Source organism: Apteryx mantelli, chromosome 8 (assembly GCF_036417845.1).
Source record: "Apteryx mantelli isolate bAptMan1 chromosome 8, bAptMan1.hap1, whole genome shotgun sequence".
NCBI classification, from domain to species: Eukaryota; Metazoa; Chordata; class Aves; order Apterygiformes; family Apterygidae; genus Apteryx; species Apteryx mantelli.
This window is the reverse complement of record NC_089985.1, coordinates 31,486,312-31,507,019: the sequence shown is the minus strand read 5'-3', so window position 1 is coordinate 31,507,019 and position 20,708 is coordinate 31,486,312. Positions and strand designations below refer to the sequence as shown.

Genomic DNA, 20,708 nt, shown 5'->3' with positions numbered 1-20,708 from the left:
CAAGGAAGAATACCCTGATGGACGCTTGAGAAAGGAAAGGGACCTCCATTTGTGTCCAAGCAAGCAGCAGTCTCCAGGCAAATACGGCATCTCTGCCATCTTAGCAGGAAGTGTGTGGATAGAGTGTTTCAGACTGACATTTCTGAGATCCATGCTGGCATTTGCTGTGAGGTGATGATATCACCATGGGAGCACATGGATCGCTATAATCCAGTCCCCTTCTTAAACAGGTTGCTAGGTCTCTGCCATGTTACCAGGACTCTGAGTGTCTCCCTCTCCCAGAGGAACTTGCTATCTCATGCACATTCCTAGTTCTTGATCTCACTTTCCCTTGACTAAACTTTCTCCTAAAACCCCTAGTGATCACTTTCCCATACATCTCTCTTTCCAGTTCCTTCACTCCCTCCAATCCACCTGGTCCAAACCACACTGAAATCAGCTCTCTTTGAGCACTGAATTCATTGTTGCTTTCACCTTACACTCCCAAGACATGTCTATACCCCTGGAAGGATTTGAGGGTGAAGGGGTTAATATTGATTGAACTGTCAGAAAAGCCTCCGCTGCACCAGGTGTTGGCCCTGAGCATTGGTGTTTGCTCAGAGTCAGCGTACCAGAGGAGTGGGATCTGTATTGACTGCTTGTTCTTTGGGCTGGAAGCTCGGCTGGGGCCCCCAGCTGCAGGCCAGAGCTGATTTGCCTGAAATCATTGCCAGCCCAATTCCTAGTGCTCCTGGAGGCGAGTTGCACATCCCACCTCTCGGAGCAGCCGGGACACGCGACCCACGGGGGAACGTCGCTCCCTGAGACCTACAGGTGTGGCTGACTGTTGCACAGTGGGGTTAACAAGGCGCTTGGGAGAAATCCCTGAGACCCTCCTTGGCCTTTGGGGCCACGTTTGGTCGCCCTCCATCTCTAGCTATTGCGTAAGTAAAGTGTGGCTAGGGAAAGAGCAGGCTTTGGCTGGAAAGCCCCGCTGCTCTGTAAACACAAACAAATCAGGCCCCATCACCTGCTTCCCTTCTTTATCTCTACATGTAATTTAAAACACCCTCCAGCCTCCCAAAGTCAAGCTTCAGCTGCTTCCCATCCCCTTAAGCCCCTTTAGTTCCTTTCCGCCCCACAACCTGGCTGCTTTTCTAGGGCCAACCATCACTGCAGAGACAAGTTGCTCTTCTCTCCCACTCTCTGATCCTTTCTGTCCTGGGTGAATGTGGTAGGAACCACCCACAGCGTGTTTTCGTGCATGCGTTTCTGCAGCCACCCCTCCCCCCTTCCTCGTTTTTTAAGTTAAACTATCTCTTGCTTTAAAGAGAGCAAATACACAGCAGTGGCTTTCATCACTGCAGTATAATAGAGCAGTAATTCTGTGCCAGGGACTGTTTTCTATTTTATTTTAAAGGGTTTATAAAACAGTGTATGTAATTGAGTGAGTAAACTGAACGTTTTCTGGAGCCCCTGAGGGCTGGAACTTCGTGGTGGTCCTGGGCCTAGGCCCTAACCTTTTTTTTTTCTTTCCCTTTCCCCTCCTTCCCCTCCTCCTTTACAACCCAGCGTTGCCACCAGCAGCAGCAGCAGCAATCTGTCTGGGGCTAATTGAGCAAACAACAAGGAGATGCTTTCACATGGCTTTTAAAGGAATGCTCCGGCATCCCCTTTCTGTAAGCAGTTTCACAGGAACCTGCCAGGAAGGCTGTGCTGGGCTGCAGAGGGAAGCGCTCGGTCTGCGGCCCCCGTTCTGGTGGTGAGGTTTGTGCTGGGATGTGGAGTCATTTCCGCCCCTCTGTTTATTTGCATTACAATTTGTTTTTAGCCAAGCACCAAAAGTTGTGCTGCTCCCCAGCTCGCTAGCTCTCCTTGTGTTGTGCGTATGTTTTTAAGGGGCTAGTGTACAGTATGTGTAAACAAATGTCTTCCAAAGCAGGAACGCATATATAACGCGTGACAGGTTTTTGATTTACGCTCAGTAAAATCTCTGTGGACATTCGGTTCAAGCACCCAGGCTGACTTCAGGCTGGGCTGCGTCAGCAAGTTGTAGCAAAGTGCTAATCAGAAGGTTGAATGTGTTGATCAGCTCTGGATTTGCTTAGCACCAGATGCTCCCAATCTGAGAAGATCTAGTTGAACATGATTTAAGGTTGCAGAGTCCAACTCTAAGTCTTTCTGAAAGTCCTTTCCCTAATCCCTCTCTCTCTCTGTGGGCTGAATGCATCTGTAACCCTGCCAGTGTCAGATAAAAGGCAGCCTGGTAAGAAATCCCTAATGGGGAGCTGGGGAAGGAGAAGGGAGCTGAACAGCTAAGCATGTGAGGTACTTTTCTCTCCTCCCCAACCCCCCCCCCCCGAGTTTCAGGCAGAGTTTCTGCATGAACTGAGCTTGCTGGTACCAGCCAGAGCCACTGGCAACTGGCAGCCGTGGCTGATAATGAAACGCTGTCCACAGCTCAGCTCTCTTTGGCACACACAGTGGAGTCAGAATTCCCTTCCCGCTGCAAGGAGGGCTTTGGGAAGCAAAGAGCGAAGCAGGGTGAATCCTTATCTGCCTATCACATCCCTTCGGGATGCGGAATCAGGCTTTGTTTCTAGCAAAACCATTCCCTTTATTGCTTAAAAACTTTCTCGCAGATTTAAGGCAGGCACATTCATGTGTTTTCTTTTAGCCTGTACAAGGAGAAATGAGTTTGGCGATTTTATGCGAGTCTCTGAGGTAGTAGTGACATGCTGGGCAGGCTGAGTGTGCCCACTTCAGAGTATCTGGGCCACACGGACCAAGGAGGTGATGAAACAGGCAGAGGAAAGGGAGATCAGGGAATGAGTGTTCTGGTTTCCTGTGCGACTTTGGCAGGCTGTTTAGCTCTCTGAACTTGCTGCTGCCTCAGTTTCCCTATCTGTAAAATGAGAATGCTCTTATTCACCCACTCTTGAAAAGTATTTTGAGATCATCAGATGTAAAATACAAGATATCAGAAGTGCAATAAGCATGTCAGTGCAAAACACAAATAGTTGGTACCACCTCTACAACAAAGTATGTGACAGGACCCATCCCAGCTCTGCAAGTTTAGGACAGTGCAGGATGCTGTATGAAGCGAAGCAAAAAGTTTCATATTAAAAATATTGCTACAGATAACCTATATATAGAACCATAAATTGACATGGTGCTTTATAAGCGTAGATGAAGGCAAGTTTAATCTGCAGAGGCATAACGTAATTACTCTCCCTGGATGCTAGCCAGGGTCTTAGTCACATCACAGAAATCAACATGATAGGTAGTCTGCTTGGAGGAGGTTCAGAAATGGAGTCACAGGAGTTGCTACAGGGCCTGTTTGAGATATATTGGGAATGTTGTTGGGGGTGAGGAATGTTATAGCAAGAAGTGCTGCAGGTTGGATTTGAGGTACCTTGGCAAAGCTGTGTGGGGTCCAGGAGGGGAGGAGAAAGACGCCGAAGGCTGGACTTGGGGCTATTGGCAGAGCTGTGCTGGAGAGGTTGTGTGGTGCTACCTACATCACACTTGCACCTGGCACTCGTACAGTCAGTCCCTCATTTTCCTGAGCACCACATCCACCTCTGCTCATCCTGCCCAAAGTGCTAGAGATTGGGCTCCAAGCTCCAACATCACGATCCAAGTTCTGAGACATCAGCATGAGGCTCCAGGTTTAATTATCAGTTGTCACTAAATACCCTGAGTGAAGGATTGAATTACTCGATCTGAGGCTGAAAGTGAGAAGCGACTCCTTGTTCTCCTTATTCTTTGTCCTCAGGAAGGGTCTCTGAAAGGCAGTGATGTGGCTAACCCAACCCTGTCCCCTAGGCTGAGGAGTCAAAAGGATCCATATGATTGTGGGGTTGGGGTTGTAGTTGGAAATTATCTTTCTACGATGCAAATACTCCTTGAAGTTTCTAGAGTTGTTTTTAATCAAACTTTTTTCTGGAGTGATGGTTTGCCTGGTGCAAAGATAATGTCTTGAATTCTAAACAAAGAGAAGCATCGTGTTGGCCCGGCCAGTTTGGGGATTGCCAGGAATTTCTTTACGTGTAGCTGAAGGTAGCATGTTTGTTGTTTTCCAGCCATCTTGCAAAATCTTCTCCCCTGAGGGGAAGAGTTTTAGGTGGGTAAATAAAACACAACTAGTTATTTACATCATCCTTGGCTATCTACCCCCACTGCTGTGTAAGGTGTTGGAGACAACACAGTCTCCATTAATGTATCTGAGCACCTCACAGGCCTTGATGGATTATCCCAGACACCCTGGATACGAGAGCTGATTGTTATTCCTGATGCACAGAAGGAAAAAATGAGGTACTGAGAGCCTGGGAGCATGGTTCAAACCACCTGAACGCTACCTGAATAGGTGTCCAAGTCTCAGAGGGTGATTTAGATTCCCTGCCTAACCCTGACGGTACCCTGAGGACACCCACTTTGAGCACAGAGGCATTGTGTCACATTCTGAGGCCACATGCTTGCTTTTTTAGGCACTGGTCTTTCAGTTTTGTGTTTTTATTACTTTGGCCTTAGATCCCTTATTTGCAGTCCTTCCCTGACAAGCTGCTTGTGCATTTTAAATGGAAGGCTCTTTCAGTACAGTGTATTAACAGTGCTGGGGCAGGGACTGGCACATTAATACGTCCAGTGAGGCTGTGCAGAGCTCCTGGGAATAGGCAGAGGAGTGACCTTGTAAAAACGGCCGCTCCAACAGAGCTGCTCCATGGGAGTCTGAGGTGGGCTGTTCTCCGAATCCCTGCACCCCTCAGCCCTGCAGAGGTGATAACTGCGCTCAGAGGCCTTGCTTCATGTGGCCAATTTTGGAGGGAGTTCATCTAGATTTTTTGTATCCAGGAAGGAGAAGTCAGGTTTAAAAAAGAAACCCCCTTTTGGCCAGAGTTGAGCTGGGGTTGCCGAGAGTCTCGGTGACTGCGTCCCTGATGCTGAGCAGCCCCTCACCTCCCAAGGCTCAGTGCACTTTGGGGGCACACAGCAGTCTTTAGGGCCAGGCTGGACTGCTGATAACTAATTTTATGTCAGATTGCCGTGTTGGATGTTGACGGCCCCTTGCCCGGACGTCGGTGTACACCTGTCAGCAGCAGCTGTGACTTCCGTGGGGCCTTTGTTGTTTGGTAGTGACACATACATGTGAAAACTCTCATTAGACAAACCTTCTGATGTTTGGTCAGTTGTTTAGGCTTTGGCCATGTGTGTGGGATCCTGTCTGAGAGACGCTGGAGTCCAAAGAAAGGCAGCAAATCTGTGTTTGAGTTCCCTAAAATCTGCTTTTCTCATTTGTTTTAAAGATGCAGATTTGAAAAATGCAAGGTCTGAAACACGGCTACAAAACTCAATTCCTCTTCTTTTCCTCCCTCTCTCTCTCTTTTCAGCCAAACATGTTAATGAAGTCATTGTGGGCACTGAACAGCTGATGGAGATATAACCCGAGTAGGTTTTAAAGGCGATTTTATGGAAGCCAGCAGCAGAACCAGATGTTCAGCATCGTAAGATCATCCGTACAGATCAGTACTGGCACAGTTTACCCTGTCATTGCTCCTTTCCTGTTCAGCTTTATATTTATGTCTTAATAAAGAAGTATTTACAGAGCGGTGTGTCCGTCAGCCCCTCCCCCCTCATTGACATGCACGCGGGTTTGTGCCGGGTAATATCGGTTCCTGCGCGCCGAGCGAACGCACTGTACTTTTCCAGCAGGACGAAGCGCGGGGACCACACAGATTGTGCCCAGTCGGAAGAACGACTGAGCTGATCTCCCTGTGTTATAAACCGAGTCCCTGCAGTCTCGCGCCGCCGTCCCCGGCGCTGGAAGAAGCTGCTCGGGATGCTGCTTACGCATCTCATCAACGCGGCAGGCAGGCTGCGAAACGCAGCGGCAACGCAGGCGGCATCTTCGCAGCCCTGCAGCTTCACCAGCCGCCGCCGCCTCCTCCTCCTCTCTCTCTCCCGTGGTGCTGCCCCAAAGTGCAGAAGGGTTTAATCTGCGCCTCTGCTAGTCTGTAATGCAACTGAGGAGTTTGGCGCCCACTTCCACTAGGGCTGAATTTGGGCCGTTACTTTGAAATCCTGCCCGAGAGCAAGTATGTGAGGGGGCTGGAGGGATGAGGGAACGTGGAAGGAAAGCGGAACATAAACAGTGGATACTATCTGCCTTATTTTGGTGGTGCTTGTGCTTGTAGGTCCACTGTTTCTAATCCCAGACAGGAGGTCCCTTCCCACAGCTAAATGATCCGTGGATGACTATACATATGTGAGATGAGTAGAGAGCGCTAATGTGAAATGCACAGCCTTGTGGTCAGTGGTTGTGCCAGGATTGTAAAGCACCTGGATGGGATTGAAACACAAGCTGTTCTTTAACATTTATAAATTGGACACAAGTTCCTACCTAAAAGCTGTTTATTAGAATCTAGTAGGATTCAACGGGACATTTATCTGAGCCTGGCAGTTTGACATCCAGAGGTGCTTACAGCAACTGTCTGGAAAGATATTTCATTAAGTAAAGTGATACATTTTAAATGCATGCTTCATGGGCACTAGTGTCCCCTGAGGAAAATTACAATTTCCTAGCTAATTTGACAGGAGAGAGATTATAATCCAGACATTCCCTGAGTTTCATAAACAAAAATCCTACTTTAAAGGAACAGATTGGACTGGAAAGTATGATTAAGGATGAGATTTTGGCTTCAAGGCCTTTTGCAAGCTGCAGAAAGAACAGAAGCACTGCATTTCAGCTCAGGCCTTGTGTTAAAGTTTTACCTTGTGTGTGTGTGCAAACGTGTTGATAAGGTACGAGCCCTTTTTCATGCAAGGATCACAGAGGCTTTGCAAAGGTTAATAAAGAGAGGAATCTTATATCTCTGTGAGGTAAGTGAGCATAGCATCCATTTTATGTGTGAAAAAACAGAGCATAGTGGAGCTTAAGGAGCTTGCTTAGCATTTTACCAAAAGTTTATGGCAAAGCCAACAGGAGAGAGACACAGGTAGTTTGATTCCTGGTCCTCTTGCTTAAGCACAAAGCCCTTCTCTCTCTGTTTTTAGGATGCATCTTAACTTCTGAAAAGTCAACATCCCCTCACTTAATAGCTACAGTTTTACCTCCTTGTGCCTTAATTATATGTTAACTTCTCACTTTAGTCCTTTTGTTTAGCTAATTTAAGAAGAGGGTGGGGGGTGCTTTACTGTGTCGGTTAGAATTTAGCATTAATTTAGTGTTCTCTGACACTTGAAAACCTGGCCGGGATTTGAGGCGTTTTCTTTTCCTTTTTGCCTTTTACGACCTGCAGGTGTTTGGTGTGAGATAAAAGTAGATCCCAAAGTGAGATTTCACAGCACAAATTATCAAAGTGAAGATTCGCTCTTGATGTAGTCTACGTGTGTGGCAGTAATTATGAAAAATAATTCGGGATAATAGGGCCTTTAGGAATCCCAAGGCGGGCACTGGGAGGTTAACCCTTCCTCATCTAACCTGGTCTCTGTGCTGCTGTCATCATCAGGTGAGCAGATGATGGGTTGAGTCAGGAATCTTTGCACATTGAGTGCTAAGTGTTACAATCTGATCTAGGAGGTGATCTAGGAGACAAAGTTCTGTTCCCAGGTAGTTTTGGATATGACTGTTTGGTCCTAGGTCATCCAGGCCTTTCTGCAGAAGTTACCTATACCTGCTGATCACCAGCTTTGAGGAACAGTTCATCTCTCTGATTGCAAGGAAGTCTCCTCACCTTGCTGTGCTACCAAACCCTAGGAACTGAGCATTACAACACATGCCCATCGCAGTGGTATTAGGCACCATGGCAGTGCTTTATAGGCAACATTTCTCTGAAAAGATGGAACTTCCCAGCTCTGTAGATGTAGATGCTGGCACTTTCTCGACAGGCTTGTCCTGAAAACACTGATGCCCAGGAAGTTCCCGGTGGATGGCCCCCTCTGGCTCCTGAGAGTTTCACTAGATTGTGTCCAGCCTGCAGCTACTAAAAGGTTTTTTCTCTGTTGGGGCTGTGGGTTGGAGTGGATGCAGAGCCAAGCTGGAGTGTGTGCTCACTCCTAGCCTGTACTTCTGTGTGTCCTTTGCCTTAGCCAGAGGGAGAACGTCTTTCAGTAAACCTAGCGCACCATGACAGTGGCACCATCAGCCATTGCTCTGCCTGCAGAATAGAAAAGAGCACAGTCACTAGCTAGCACCTTGCTGTGTTAGTGAGGCCTGAGGAGCCCTAAGGCTTCAAGGTAAAGCAAAGGCAAGGCTTCTGACCTGATCCCTTCCACCAGCTCCTGTGACAGGTGGATGTGGCACACAGCAGCTCTGCAGCAGGAGGGCGAAGGGGGTCCTTCCCAGTATGTTCATAGCTGAGCCCATTTGTGAGATACATGTGAGATACATTGGAGAGAGCAGTTGTTGGGCAGTTATGCATATCAAGAGCTGTGGCTCTCCTCCCTCAGCCATTCATGTTAGTATGTTGATCCTTTTGACAGAAGCAGCTCATTTGATCCCTTCTGTGGAAATGCTGCAGTCAAAGTGGATGTCTCCCATCTTCCAGGTATCACTCACTGGCAGTCTTGGTCTTGAGCCGCACAAGGGAGAAGAGAACAGCCAGCCATTACTGGGGACAGTGGGCTTCCCGCCCCAGCAATGTTCAAGGAGATATGAGACCCTTTGCACCTAGCTTGGATCTTGCTTTTGGGAGAGTATCTTTGACTTGGGGGCAGAAGGGGAGAAGAGTGCCAGGCTGAGGGGTTGTGTGGCCTCAAGTCTGCAGGCCTGGGTCCCCTATCCCCTATCTTCAGGTGGGCTGGAGAAAGTGGGATTGCAGCTCCAGGTGAAGGTAGTGCTTGCAATCAGATCTAGAGTGTGAGGGCCCTGCTGCTCTATCAGAAGCTTGGGGGAAGAGTTTTTCTTCCCCTGATTCATTAACTTGTTTTTCTTTGGAGCACCAGGCACCAAGCAGAACAGCATAGGCCTGGACCAGTGCTGTGAGGTGGCCAGGACATTGTCTGCCTGCTCTTTCTTTTTCACCTGATCGGACTAAAACTAGCCATTGCATTCGGATCAGGGTCAAATGGGATGAGACTGCGCTCAGGTCTCACCGGGGGAGCATCTGCATCTCTCCCAGTCTGCCCTCTGTCGCCTCCTGCCAGTCTCCAGCTCTCTGCCAATGCGAACTTCTGCATGGTATGGAGTGAGATCGTCTTGACTCAGTTAAAATCTGTGGTTTTGAAGGGCTGTAGGACCTTCTACAGAGGAGGAGGTGATCCACAGGCCCTCCTCTTGCCTAATTATCTAGGGAATTTAGGAGAAGTTGATATGGTGTGTGCAGTCCTAGCAGTTGGACTTGCCTGAACCTCCTTTGGATCTGGGCATTACAAGGACTCGCCAGTCTCTTACTGCACAGCTCACTTGGTGGTTTCTCCTTACTGGTTTATTGGCCTCCCTGGGGGTGGCTGGAGAGGAATGTGATGACTGTTGGTTGAATGTGTTCATTGCCACAGGTTTGTGCCCTGGATCTCCTGGCTCCCCAGCAAGGACCAGTGGAGGATTTTCTCCCACCCTTCCCTCTCCCTTTGTGCTTATTTGGGTGTGAAGAGCTTTTACCTTCCTCTCAGACAGATTTGGAAGGTTGGATGGGAGAGCCAGGGGCTCCAGAGATGCTACAAAGCCTCTGGGGACAGTCTAGCTAGTGTCTTGCTTTTGGGCAGGGTTAGGTTGAGCCCCAGGCTGGCATATGGAGAGGGATCGCCTATGCTGGCGAGGACTGCATGAGGACAGCAGGTTGCACACTGTAGTGAGTGGTACTGGTGGGTGTCACCAGTCCTGGGACACCATGGATGCCATCAGCGCTACCTTCCTGCCACACATGGTCATTTTTGTGGCCTTTGGTCACTAGTTTTAAAGCACTGAAGATGGCAGTGAGCAGTCAGAGATGGGTCACTTTGGCCTTTTGGCTGTGGCCACTGGCCTGGGGCTGCTGTGATCCCTCCTAGCCATGCGAGAGCATGGCCCAGCCCCAGGGCAGAGCAGCTGGGACCAACCTTCAGTGTGGCTTCAGGGTGTTGGGACCATGTTGGCCACCTTGAGCATACAGACAGGAGCAAAGAGGGGCCTTGAGGGAGACGTGGGGGCTGCTGGCCAGGAGGGCGTGGGACCGTCCTCACTGGGCAGACCTGCAGGGTTGAATCATGGATATGAAGGTGCCCGTGGCACTCGCTGTGGTCCAGCACGCTGCAAACACCTGGGCGCCTCTGCCTAAGGGCTGCACAGCAGGCGACCCACGTTGGTTCACTCAGTTTGGGTTGAGCAACTGATTTCTGGATCCTGTTGATTTTCACTCCATCTCCAGGGAGCCAAGGTCCACAGACAAGTCTATGCCTCCCAGACGGGCCGGCAGACAAGAACTTCCTTCCAGGCCCTATAGACAGACATTTTATATACGTTAAAATACGTGTATATATAAATATGGAAAGCAAGAGCTTGAGAGAGCTTGAGTCTAAATAAACTTGTATGTTTAAGACTTTTAAAATGCTAATGTTGAATTTAAGAGGAGGGGGAAAGCAAGGGGATTGTTGGACTAAACTTCAGGACAGCTGATGAGCTTGGATCAGTGCCTTTACAATTCAAGGAAAATGGGATAGTTTGGGAAGGAAAAAGGGATTTTCTTGTTTTTGTTTTTAGTAGAAAATAAAAGAAGCTGCCTTCTTATTTGCTTCCCTCCCCCACTGCCGGAGCAGCGAGCGACTGGTGTTGTATGCATAAGCTATTCCTTTGTGCAACATCTAAATGGTTAATTGTGTTTGAGGAAGATGTACGGGCGAATGGAGGGACCACCCAGCAAGAGACAGACAAGAAAGAGCGATCTCTGAAATGTTTAACCAGAGAGAGAGCAAAGTTGTTTAAAAATATTTAATTTACAACATTCCACACTGCTGATTATAAATTGGCCGTCCAAAAACACTGCTGCGTGCGGGGAGGGATCCAGGCAGCATGAAACAAATTCTTGTGATTGTTTTTCCTATCTTCCTCCATCGTTTTGTTGGGAAGTTTAACCCTGCAGCGAGATTCGGGTCACCCAAAGCAGGAAATACGGTAAACGCTGTCATCTGTAACCTCTCCGGCGAGGGCTGACAGCCCCGGGAGCTGCTGGGCACCCCAGGAGCGTTGGGCCCAGTGGTGGCCCTGCGGCTGGTGCTGCCACCTGCCCGGTGTTGCAGATGGTCCAGACCTGGAAGGGATGGCTGTGAAACGCCAAGCGGGGATGCTGGCAGAGCGTGGGGACAGGAGGGCGGTGGTGCTGGGGCATTGCTGGGACACACGTGTTTGGGATGGCTGGCTGGTGACACCCGGCCAGCTGCCTTGTAAAGGCCCCGGGCAGCAATTTTCCCTCTGGTTTTCGCCCCTGGGCCAGGATTCCCTTGAAACGTTCAGCTGTGCTGATCAGGAACAGAAAGTTGGGAATCCCCTGGTGACAGTTTTAGAGATGTGGGGACCCAAATGCGGCCGGGCTGGGCTGCGCAGGGAGCACCACGGTGCCACCAGGGAGCACAGGCTGGCCAGCTCGCCAGCGGTCCCTGACCACCCCGGCATTGCCCGTAGAGCAATGCGGGGTGGAAGGTGGCTCTTCGGGGCCGCAGCGCTTGGCCATGTCCCCAAAGCCATTCGCAGCAGCAATGGGAAGGAGCCAGGGCCTGGACCCTTGCAGGATAATTGAGCAACAGCAACGCCTCCTCCCCACTTGGGCCTTTTTGCAAATGGGGTGTTTGGTGTCAGATGCCTGGAAGAAGGGATTTGGCTGCGCTCTGCTTGCAGCTGCCTCTGATCCGCAGCTGGCTTCAATGCCCCGGCTGCCCCACGCCGTGGCCTGAACCCCGCTCTCGCCACACGAGAGGCTGGGGCTGATTTACAGGAAAAGGCAGTTCCCTCCTGGGGATGGTCGGGACATCTCCCATCATTGGGGATCGTTCCTTCTCCCACACTCACATCCTTTCGTGCCTTTGTAAAACCCATTCCTCCCTTGGTGAGGAAGGTCTGGAAGAGCAGGATTCCCAGGTCCTTTACCTGCACTGCCACTGGTCCCGAGAGAGACTGGGGAAGCCACGACCAGAGCCAGTGGCGGTGGCCTCCCTGCCAGTGCTCCTGGGTCTGTGGTTGGCAGTGTTCCCACCCTTGTGGTCCCCCCAGACTTGCTCTCCACCTCCGCCTGCTTGCTAGAAAGCTGCTGCTGTTGCACAGCTGGGGATGGATCTTTCCTGCAAAAGGAGAAGGACGTGTCCATCCTGGTGTCCGTCCTTGGAGAGCACAAGCCCGGATACCTTCGCATCCCCAGTGCCCTGGACACCCTGCTGACATGGCCAGGCACCCTGGGAGCCCTTGGGAGCCCGTGGGCAGGACCGGGCCGCTGGCCAGGCTGGAGTCTCACCTCTGGCCCCAGCACCGATGGCGAAAAGGGAGCACAGGGAGGGCTGCGGGGCTCATTGCTGGGGATTGCTGCAAGTTTCCTAACCCCTAATTAGCTGGGAAGCCTCGGCGGCCACCTGGGCGCTTCCTCGCGTGCGCCGAAGGCCTGTTAAGCCCGAGGAGCCGGGGTGGGTTTGGCTGCTTTCCCCGGTGGCGAGCTCGGCTCTCGGTGGCTGAACCGCTCCGGGCCCCGCCAGCCCCAGCCGGTGCCGGGAGCGAGAGCGGAGACAAAAGAGCTTGTGTCCGCCTGCCAGCAGCCGGCCCCGCCGAGCGGCCGCCCGCCCAATTAAACCGTGCCCGCTTCCCATGCGGCAGGGGCGCCGGGCGGCCCCGACCCGCCGCGAGCGGGGACCCCCGGCTCCTGGGGGCCTCCTCTGCAGGCCCCAGTGCTTCGCCGTGCCCTCCCTGGGCGCGAGCGCGCTGCCTCCGTCCCCGCCGGGGGCACCTCTGGCAGCTCGTGCCGCTGCACCGTGTGCCCCCCACGCGCGACGGTGGCTCTCCCCCAGCCCCGGGTGTCTCCTCATCTCCTGTTTTCCACCTCTCACACCCCTGCGTTGCGCAGCATCCTCCCCCCGGCGCTGCTCCGGATGTGCCCTCAGCCACGCCGCTGCGGGACCGTGCGCCCCGGAGCCAGCCGCGGCCCGAGGGGCCGGACGCCGGCACCGCTCCGAGCGCCCGTGGGGAGGGCTGAGCACCCCTCCCCGTCCCCAGTCCCTCCCGGGCCCGGACCGGCGCAGATGAGGCCTCGCAGCAACGGCCGCTGCAGCGTGAGCGTCCCCGCGCGCTGGCCCTCCTGCGCCCCGGCCCGACCCGTGGGGCCGGTGTCACATCCACTTAGACCGCTCGGAAAATCCCTCGACCTGACACCTTGTTAAATACCCACCAGGGGTCACAGTTCCTGGGTTTCTTTTTACTGCTTTTCCTTCACCCCACTGAGACGTTTCGGTTGGCAGGAACTCCCCGGCACTATTAGATATCTTTCGGGGAACAAGAAACCTAGATCACTTACAAATTAATTTGGAGTTAAACCTACAGAAAATTAGAAACATGCTGCTTTGCAGGAGAGAGCGCTTGGCCAGCGATCAAGAAAAATACATCAAAACCGCCTGATTTGGTGCATTCGGCGGTGGCCGGGGGAAGGGGGTTGCGCTCTCAAGGTAGCCGTCAGCCGCGTCCGGGCATGCTTTAACGGGGCCATATCCTTTCCTCCCAGGGAAAAACCGCCGCAGGCAGGCGAAAGGGGGAACCCGTTCCCAGGCGTGCGGGGTATGGGGGGGCGAGGTGCAGCGCCCCGGCCGCGGGGGTCCGTGTGCCCTGGCCCCATTCCCATCGCTGTGGGGCCGCCCGGCTCGTGCCCTGGCCGCAGGGCGACGGGGGTCCGGCCCCTCCTGGCCCCAGGACCTGTTGCCGACGCTCCCTTTCCACCTCGCGCCGGCACGTCTCCATCCCGCGCCAAGCAGCGGGGCCTGGCCCGGGTGCCCCCCGCACCCCGTCGCCCCAGGGCCGCCCGCCACGGGCCGGCGCTGCTGGCGCGCGCTCGCCGCCGCGCATTGTGCTTGCGGCGCAGCCGGCCGCGCCGGGAGGGGGCCGCGCGGGGAGGCCCCGCCGGGGCGGGCGGAAGAGCGGTGATAAGATAAAAGGTCTGCGTTCCCATGCGCAGGGTGCCGGGGGGGCGCGGGGCCAGCGCCGAGGCCACCCAGGTTTCAAGCGCGCGGCCTCGGCGCCTGACCCCGGCACATTCAGAGAGCACTTCCTAAATTTGTCTCCTGTGTTCCTGACTCACAAGCAATTTCCTCACCCATAAAACGGCGTCGAGCATGAAAGGACCGGCCGGGACACCAATTACTCGTCACCGTTTTACCACCCCGCTGCTCGCCGGCTTGCAGCCCCCCAGCGGTGCCCGGCCAGGATCTGCCCCCGCCATGGCGCCCCCTCCCCAGCACGCAGCCGGGGCTGCCGGGGTCCCCTCCACTGTGGATGGCAGGAGGTCCCCGTGCCCAGCGCCCAGCGGTGCCTCTCGCCAGAGCCGTCCCGTGTCTCCCGCCCTCCTGGTGTCTCGAAGGTGTCTCCCTGCCCAGCCTGCAATCAGGGAGATGTCGGCCATCTCCAAGTCCCTTGGCCCCATGCTGGCGTTGTCCCCTCTCCGCTGTTGTCCCCATGGGCATTAAGGGTGCTCCCCCACAGCTGCCTGGGAGGCAGAAGGGCTCCTTCATCACCAGCTTGGTGGCACCATGCTTGTTGCTGAGGGTGGCCATGGCCCTCTTCCACCTGTGGGCAAAGAGTTGCCCCCAAATCCCCCTCCTCCCCCGGGCACCCAGGGCCTGGCCATACCCTCCCCAGCCTCATCCCGCGCCCTGTCCGGGGCTGCGGACCCCCTCGCCCCACCTGGACAAGTCGGGCACGGCCGCATCCTCACCCCAGCCCCACGCCGGTGCACAGCATCACCATCCAGTGCTTCTGCGCCCTGCCTCGTCCCCCTCCCCGCCCCTCTGCGTCGGCCACATCTTGCCCCGCTCTGCCCGGCACTGTCCCCTGGGGCCGGCACATCCCCGGCTGCTCCCGTGTCCAGGGGACAAGGCCGGGGCAGGAGTGGGCAGGACACGGCTGATGCAGAGGGGGGTCTCCAGAGGAGCTGAGCATAGCCTGGACCCCAAGAAAGCCCTTATCCATGGCCGGAGAGTGGGGCGATGCGGGTACGGCCACGGCCCCGCTTTCCCGAGCAGCAATTAAGAACCTGACCCACATCAAGTCATTAAAAGCTTCATCCCGAGAACGGGCAAGATTCACCCGCAGCCCAGCGAGCGCTACCAGGGGCTGCTGCGCCATGTCAGCTGCTAAATGGGTTTTATGGTGGGATTTAGGGACTTTTCTGCTGGGTAATTGATTTGCCCAGGCAGTAAAAGATCAAGGCAGGCGCTCAGACGGTGGCTCCCAGCATCTGCCCACCGAGCGGGCTGGGGCACGGGCGGCTCGCGGCACGGTGGGGGCAAGCGGCTCCGGCGCCCAGCTCCAGCCATGGGGCCCCCCGGTGCCGGGGTGCACGGCGTGGGGTTCCGGGGCCCGGAGCTGCAGCCCCGCAGCGTTGGGGGGGAGCCACTGCCGCTCCGGCCGGGAGTCCCCTGGCAGCCCCCCCTCCCCGCATCCTCACACCCCCCCCCCAGCCCCACCACAAAACAGCCCCCAAAGGAGACAAAAGGGGCTGTTTGGGGACCTGCCACCTGCTAGTCCCCATCCTACAATACCGCAGTAAAGAGGCACCAAACAAAGGCCTTAAAATCCTAAAGGGGCCCATTCATTAGGGTGACAAAGGGGGAAAGAACTACATTATCATAATTAATCCCGGTGCTGGCGGTGGGTGGCAGGGCCCTCTGTCTTCCAAGGTGGTGTGGGGACGGCCGGTGTCACCACGTCCACACGCTATTGTGCGCCGTGGCCTTGCGGGGCTTAGGCGGGTTTTAAGCTCTGTAAACACTGAGGGGACCCCCCCATAGCTGCTGGGGACGACGTGTCCCCCTGCCGTCCCCTGTCCCCTCCCCACAGAGACGTGTCTGTTCATCCGCTTGCTGTGGCCCCCCCAAAATCACAGGGCTGGGATGGCTCTGTCCCTGTCCCCTCAGTGCATCTGCCCCCCAGGACCGCCAGAGATTCGGGGCAGGAGCCGGCTGCCTGGGTGCTGCCGGCCGTGCTGGGGCCGGGGGCTTGCTGGCCTGTCCCCAGTGCGGTGCCCGCCAGGGAACTACCCCTGACACCCCTCCGCTCCCCTTCCCTGGCCGCGGAGGTGGCTCCTGCCGGTTTATCCCTTCCCCAGCGACATCCTGGCCCGGTCTGGGGGGACTCATTGGTCTTCGACGCAGGGACCAGCCTCTCTGCCCCTCTGCTCCGTCCTGGCAGCCCTGGGGACCTCCCTGCTATCGGAGAGGGGATGCTGCCAGGGCGGCCTGGGAGATTCAGGGAAACTGAGGCACAGCGCAGCCGGCAGAGGTGCCTGGGGTCCTAAGGGACCTTAACGTCCTGCCGCTAATCCCCTCCAGCGGGAGCCGGCCCCCTTCCGCATCTCTCTGGGATGCCCCATCCCTTCGGGACATACCCTCCTGCCGACTGGGGCATGCAGTGGGGCAGGAGGCAGCCGGCTCCCTGCACCGAACTCCCCCCGGACAGCTGGCATCCGGGGGGCCTCCATGTGCCTCCGTCTCTCCGGCCGCCCCGATCGGCCGTGTCCATCCCAGACCCCTGGTGGGCCCAGCCCGGGGCAGGCAGCGAGGCGGCGGGGGGGTGGGGGGCACTGGACACTTTGAAGCCCCCAGGGTCCCCGGGAGTGCCTGTGGCCGACTCGGGGCCGCGGCCAGGCTGGCAGTGCCGGCGATCCGGAGAGCACCATCTGGTTTCCGACTAACAAACGCCCGGCGCTGGCTCCCAGCAGAGGAGTTGCTGCTGCTGCTGCGGCGGCTGTTTACAGCGTGCGGAGGCTCTGGCACGTCCCCGCTCCTCTTCCCCCCCGGCCGAAAGGCTCTCGCGCTGCGCAGGCTGCACCGCGGCCACGCGGAGCCCTGCTCCGAGCCCCACTGCGGCCACGTCCCAGCCCCTGCCCGGCTGCAGCTACCCCCCCGAGGACCCCCCTGCCCGCAGGGATGTTGTCCTGGGTTGCCCATCCCCAAGGACCGTCTGCTGGGGGCCAGCGGGTGTGTGTCCCAGCAGCCCACGCGGAGCCCTGGCCTCGGGGACGTTCCCGTCCCTTGGTGCTAAGGGCTGGGATGTGCAATATGGGGCGCAGGGGGTGGCTCGGGCGCCCCACGCTCCCACGCCCCAGCCCTCTCGTGCCGGATCTCGCCGCATCCCGCCAGCTCGGCCCAGCACCAACCCTCGCGCACGGCCGGGACGAGTGGCATGGGCAGCCGGGCCCGTGGGTGGCCCTGGCGCGGGGGAGAGCGCCGGGGGCCGGCCGCGCTGGGCTCCCGCCTCGCGCCCGCGGCTGCCGCTCTCGTAGCCACCGGTGCCGCAGAGACACCGCGCAGGGTGGGGGCTGCGCGCAGCCATTTGCCTTTAATTGAATTTATTTGTTACAACCCCAAACAATGTAAAGCAGGCTTCTCCCCGGCTCCAGCTGCCTGGCTGTCCATTAAAATACCATCTAGAACAGCAAATCCCCCCCTCCCGCCTTGATATAAAACAGCCGGTCAGCAAGAAGCAGCAAATGCTGTCTCCCCGCGCATGAGCCTTTCCCTGGCTCAGGGTCCTGCATCCCAGAGGGGCTCAGCAGCTCGCCCAGGTGCCCTCCTGGGTGGCTGTGTGGGAAATAAGGACCCTAGCACCGAGACCCAACACCCCTGGGTCTCAGCATCACCAAGAGCCCATCGCTGTGGTATCTGGGCAGGGGCAGGCTCAGCCCTGAGGAGGGGGGCGCCTGCACACCAGCGTGTTTTCCTGCTGGCTTTTCAATCCCCTTTATTGCTGCAGGAGCCTTCCCTGCGGCTCGGAGCGTTTCCCCTCGCGGAGCCTGGCACCCCCAAACCAGGCACTGTCCTGCTGAGCCCTGCACCCCCATGGCACCCCTCTTCCATGGGGTCCCTTGCGGCCTGCCCGGCTGCTGTGCCAAGGCAGCACAGGCCACAGCTGTGCTTGCTGGACCCGGGCTGGTGCTCGGGCCATGCGGGTCATGGGACAGGGGGAGCAGAGGCATCCTAGGGAGCAGCGCCTGGGAGGCAGCAGGATGGGGGAGCATGTGGCGTGGTGCAGGCAGGGACACCACAGAGCAGTGCCCTGGCTGGGGATGTCTCCAGGGCCTCCGGGAGGATCCTGAAACCGCCGGCACGGCGCCTTGCAGCGGAGAAGCCCTGTGCCAGTGTGAGGGAGCCAGGATGGGGCCCTGCTGTGCCGGAAGCCCAGGTCCCAGGGAAGCACTTGGTGCCCCAGGATGGGGCATCAGGCAAATCCAGCTGAGCCCCAGGGCTGTCCCCTGGCCTGTGGAGCCATAGTGGTCCAGGTAGCCTGGACCGTGCTCTCTGAGAGGGTCTGTTATTGCTCCAGCATCCCGCAGAGCCAGGAGGGAAGGTCTGGAGGATGCCCCAGAGGGACCCCTCAAGGAGCAGGGGGAAGCAGCAGGCAGGGAGCAGGATACCCATGGCAGCAGGGGCTTGGTGGTGCCCGCATCCCTGCAAAGCCCTGCAGAGGCTCCAGGTCACCATCCTGTCTCTGACCCCCATCACTGTACCGGTGTCACCATGCAGCTCCCGTCCCCTGCCCCTGGCGGCTTGCAGCCCGAGCTGGGCTCTGTCAGCCCCGTGCCGGCTGTCAGTGGGGCGACGGGCTGCTGCCCTTGGCGCCGGCCTGGGGACGCCCACAGCAGCTCGGTTCTGGGCTGACCAGCCCACAGCTTTTCCAGCAAAACAGATGCTGTTTCTGTATCTGCCGGGCACTGGTAGAAGAGCCACAGGTAGAAACCCATGGTCACGAGTAGGAAGTGGCAGCTGAGGAAAGGAGGCAGTGGGGATGGGGAAGCAGAGGAGCGCGGAGTGCCCCACGGTGGGCTGTGCTGCGTCGGAGAAGGAGGACAACTTAACTTTTAAAGCTAAGTTTATAAAAAGAAGCAGCTGCCCAGCAGTAGTATCGGTCCACCGAGGAATAGGAATGGTAGAGCTGTTAATAGCAATCAGGCACAAGAAGTGCTGAATAGCTGTTTCCCTTCTGTATTTGGGGAAAAGCCAGATGCTACAGGCCTGTCGCAGGATGAGGGAGAAACCCTTTCCACGCCGCTAACGCCCGCGAAGAGAGTTAAACGGCGGCGGCCCTGGCTGGTGTGGGCCATGCCCAGGAGTTGTTAAGGAGCTGGCCGACTCCCATGAGTTGTTCACGGGACTTTTGCCCGGTTCTTGGCCAGTAACAAGAGACCGAGACGAGCCTCATTGTTACCAGCTCTCTGCCGCACTGGGAAAGCAACGGGGCAACTAGTGAGGGTGGCAGAGACGATGGATGCTGGTGGATGTGGGTTTACTGAAACCCCTCGGGTGCCTTGCTAGCTCCACGGGGCAGTGTTCCCTGTCCATGCACGGCCTGTGCCCAAAAGACCTGGGGATGGTGCAAAATTAGCCAAGCTCCCATAAAAAAGCAAAAGTTTGGCCAGCAGACTGGCCTGCCTTGGGGCTGGCACACCACAGCAGGGTCAGGGATGAGCCGGGAAGTGATGCTGGGACTGTGGGGAGCTGCCGTAGCCGGCTGAGAGCCTGTCCCAGGCCCATGACACCTGGGCGAAGGTTGGGTCCCCCAACGAACCGGTGCTAAATCCCCCAAGAACCACCCCAAAACAGGCCAGTGGTCACAGGGACACAGCTGGCCTCTCTGGGATCCCTTGAATTGTAATTATGCTGCACATCATTGTTGCTGGCATTTACCCCTTGCCCCATGGATATGGGAGGCACTGCCTCCCTCTCCCTCCAGCCCCGGGACGCTTGGCTCAGCTGCCCACGGCGCTGCGGGGGCAGCATGCACGAGCAGCCCAAAGAGCGGGGCACCTCGCTGCCCCCTGTGAGGTCCTGGGGGGTATCAGCCCTGGGTGTGGGTGTGGGGGGGACACCCTGCCCTTGGGGGGGGGGGGATGCTTATTGCTGGGGGAGGCTGTGAGGCGATGCCTGGCCTTGCAGGGGGATGCTGGGACCTTGAGGGGGGATGCTCAACCCCTGGGGCAGCTCCGGGGGGCTGCCCAGCCTTTTGGGTGGGATGCCCAGCCTTTGGGGTGGGACGCCCAAGCCTTGGGACGCCTGTTCCCTTGGGGTGGCTATGGGGGAGATGCCCAGGCTTTGGGGGGGGGGGGGAGGCTGCCTGCCCCATGGGGTGGCTATGGGGTGGGTTGCCCAGCCCTTGGGGTGGCTATGGGGAGGCTGCCCAATTCTCTCAGGGGGATATACAGCTCTTGGGGGGGATGCCTGGCCCTGGGGGGGGGGGGGTCACTGTGGGGGGGACACCCATCCTTGGCTGCCCAGCACCGAGGGGTGACTGTGGGGGGACATCCTGCCCTTGGGGGGGACACCGGGGCCAGGGGGTGGCTGTGGGGGGACATCCTGCCCTTGGGAGGGATACTGGGACCAGGGAGTGGCTGTGGGGGGGGCACTGGGGCCAGGGGGTGGCTGTGGGGGGAGGACACCAGGGCCAGGGGGTGGCTGTGGGGGGGACACCGGGGCCAGATGTGGCTGCGGGGGGCGGTCCAGCGGGGTAGCTGCGGGGCGCCCCTGGCTGCGGGCGGCCGTGGGGCCCGCGGGCGGGGGCAGCTGCCGGTGCCCGCGGC

General features: G+C 56.9%; 1 protein-coding gene across 1 annotated transcript in view; it reads left to right on the top strand.

Annotated features, from left to right (window-relative positions):
• Window positions 1-5,585, top strand: part of EIF2B3 (eukaryotic translation initiation factor 2B subunit gamma) — a 102,056-nt gene extending 96,471 nt beyond the window's left edge. Inside the window, exon 12 of the mRNA XM_067301117.1 lies at window positions 5,370-5,585. Within this exon, the coding sequence (XP_067157218.1) occupies window positions 5,370-5,422 (53 nt within the window). The 3' untranslated portion in view covers window positions 5,423-5,585. The remainder of the gene's footprint in view (window positions 1-5,369) is intronic.
• The last annotated feature ends 15,123 nt before the right edge of the window (window positions 5,586-20,708 follow it).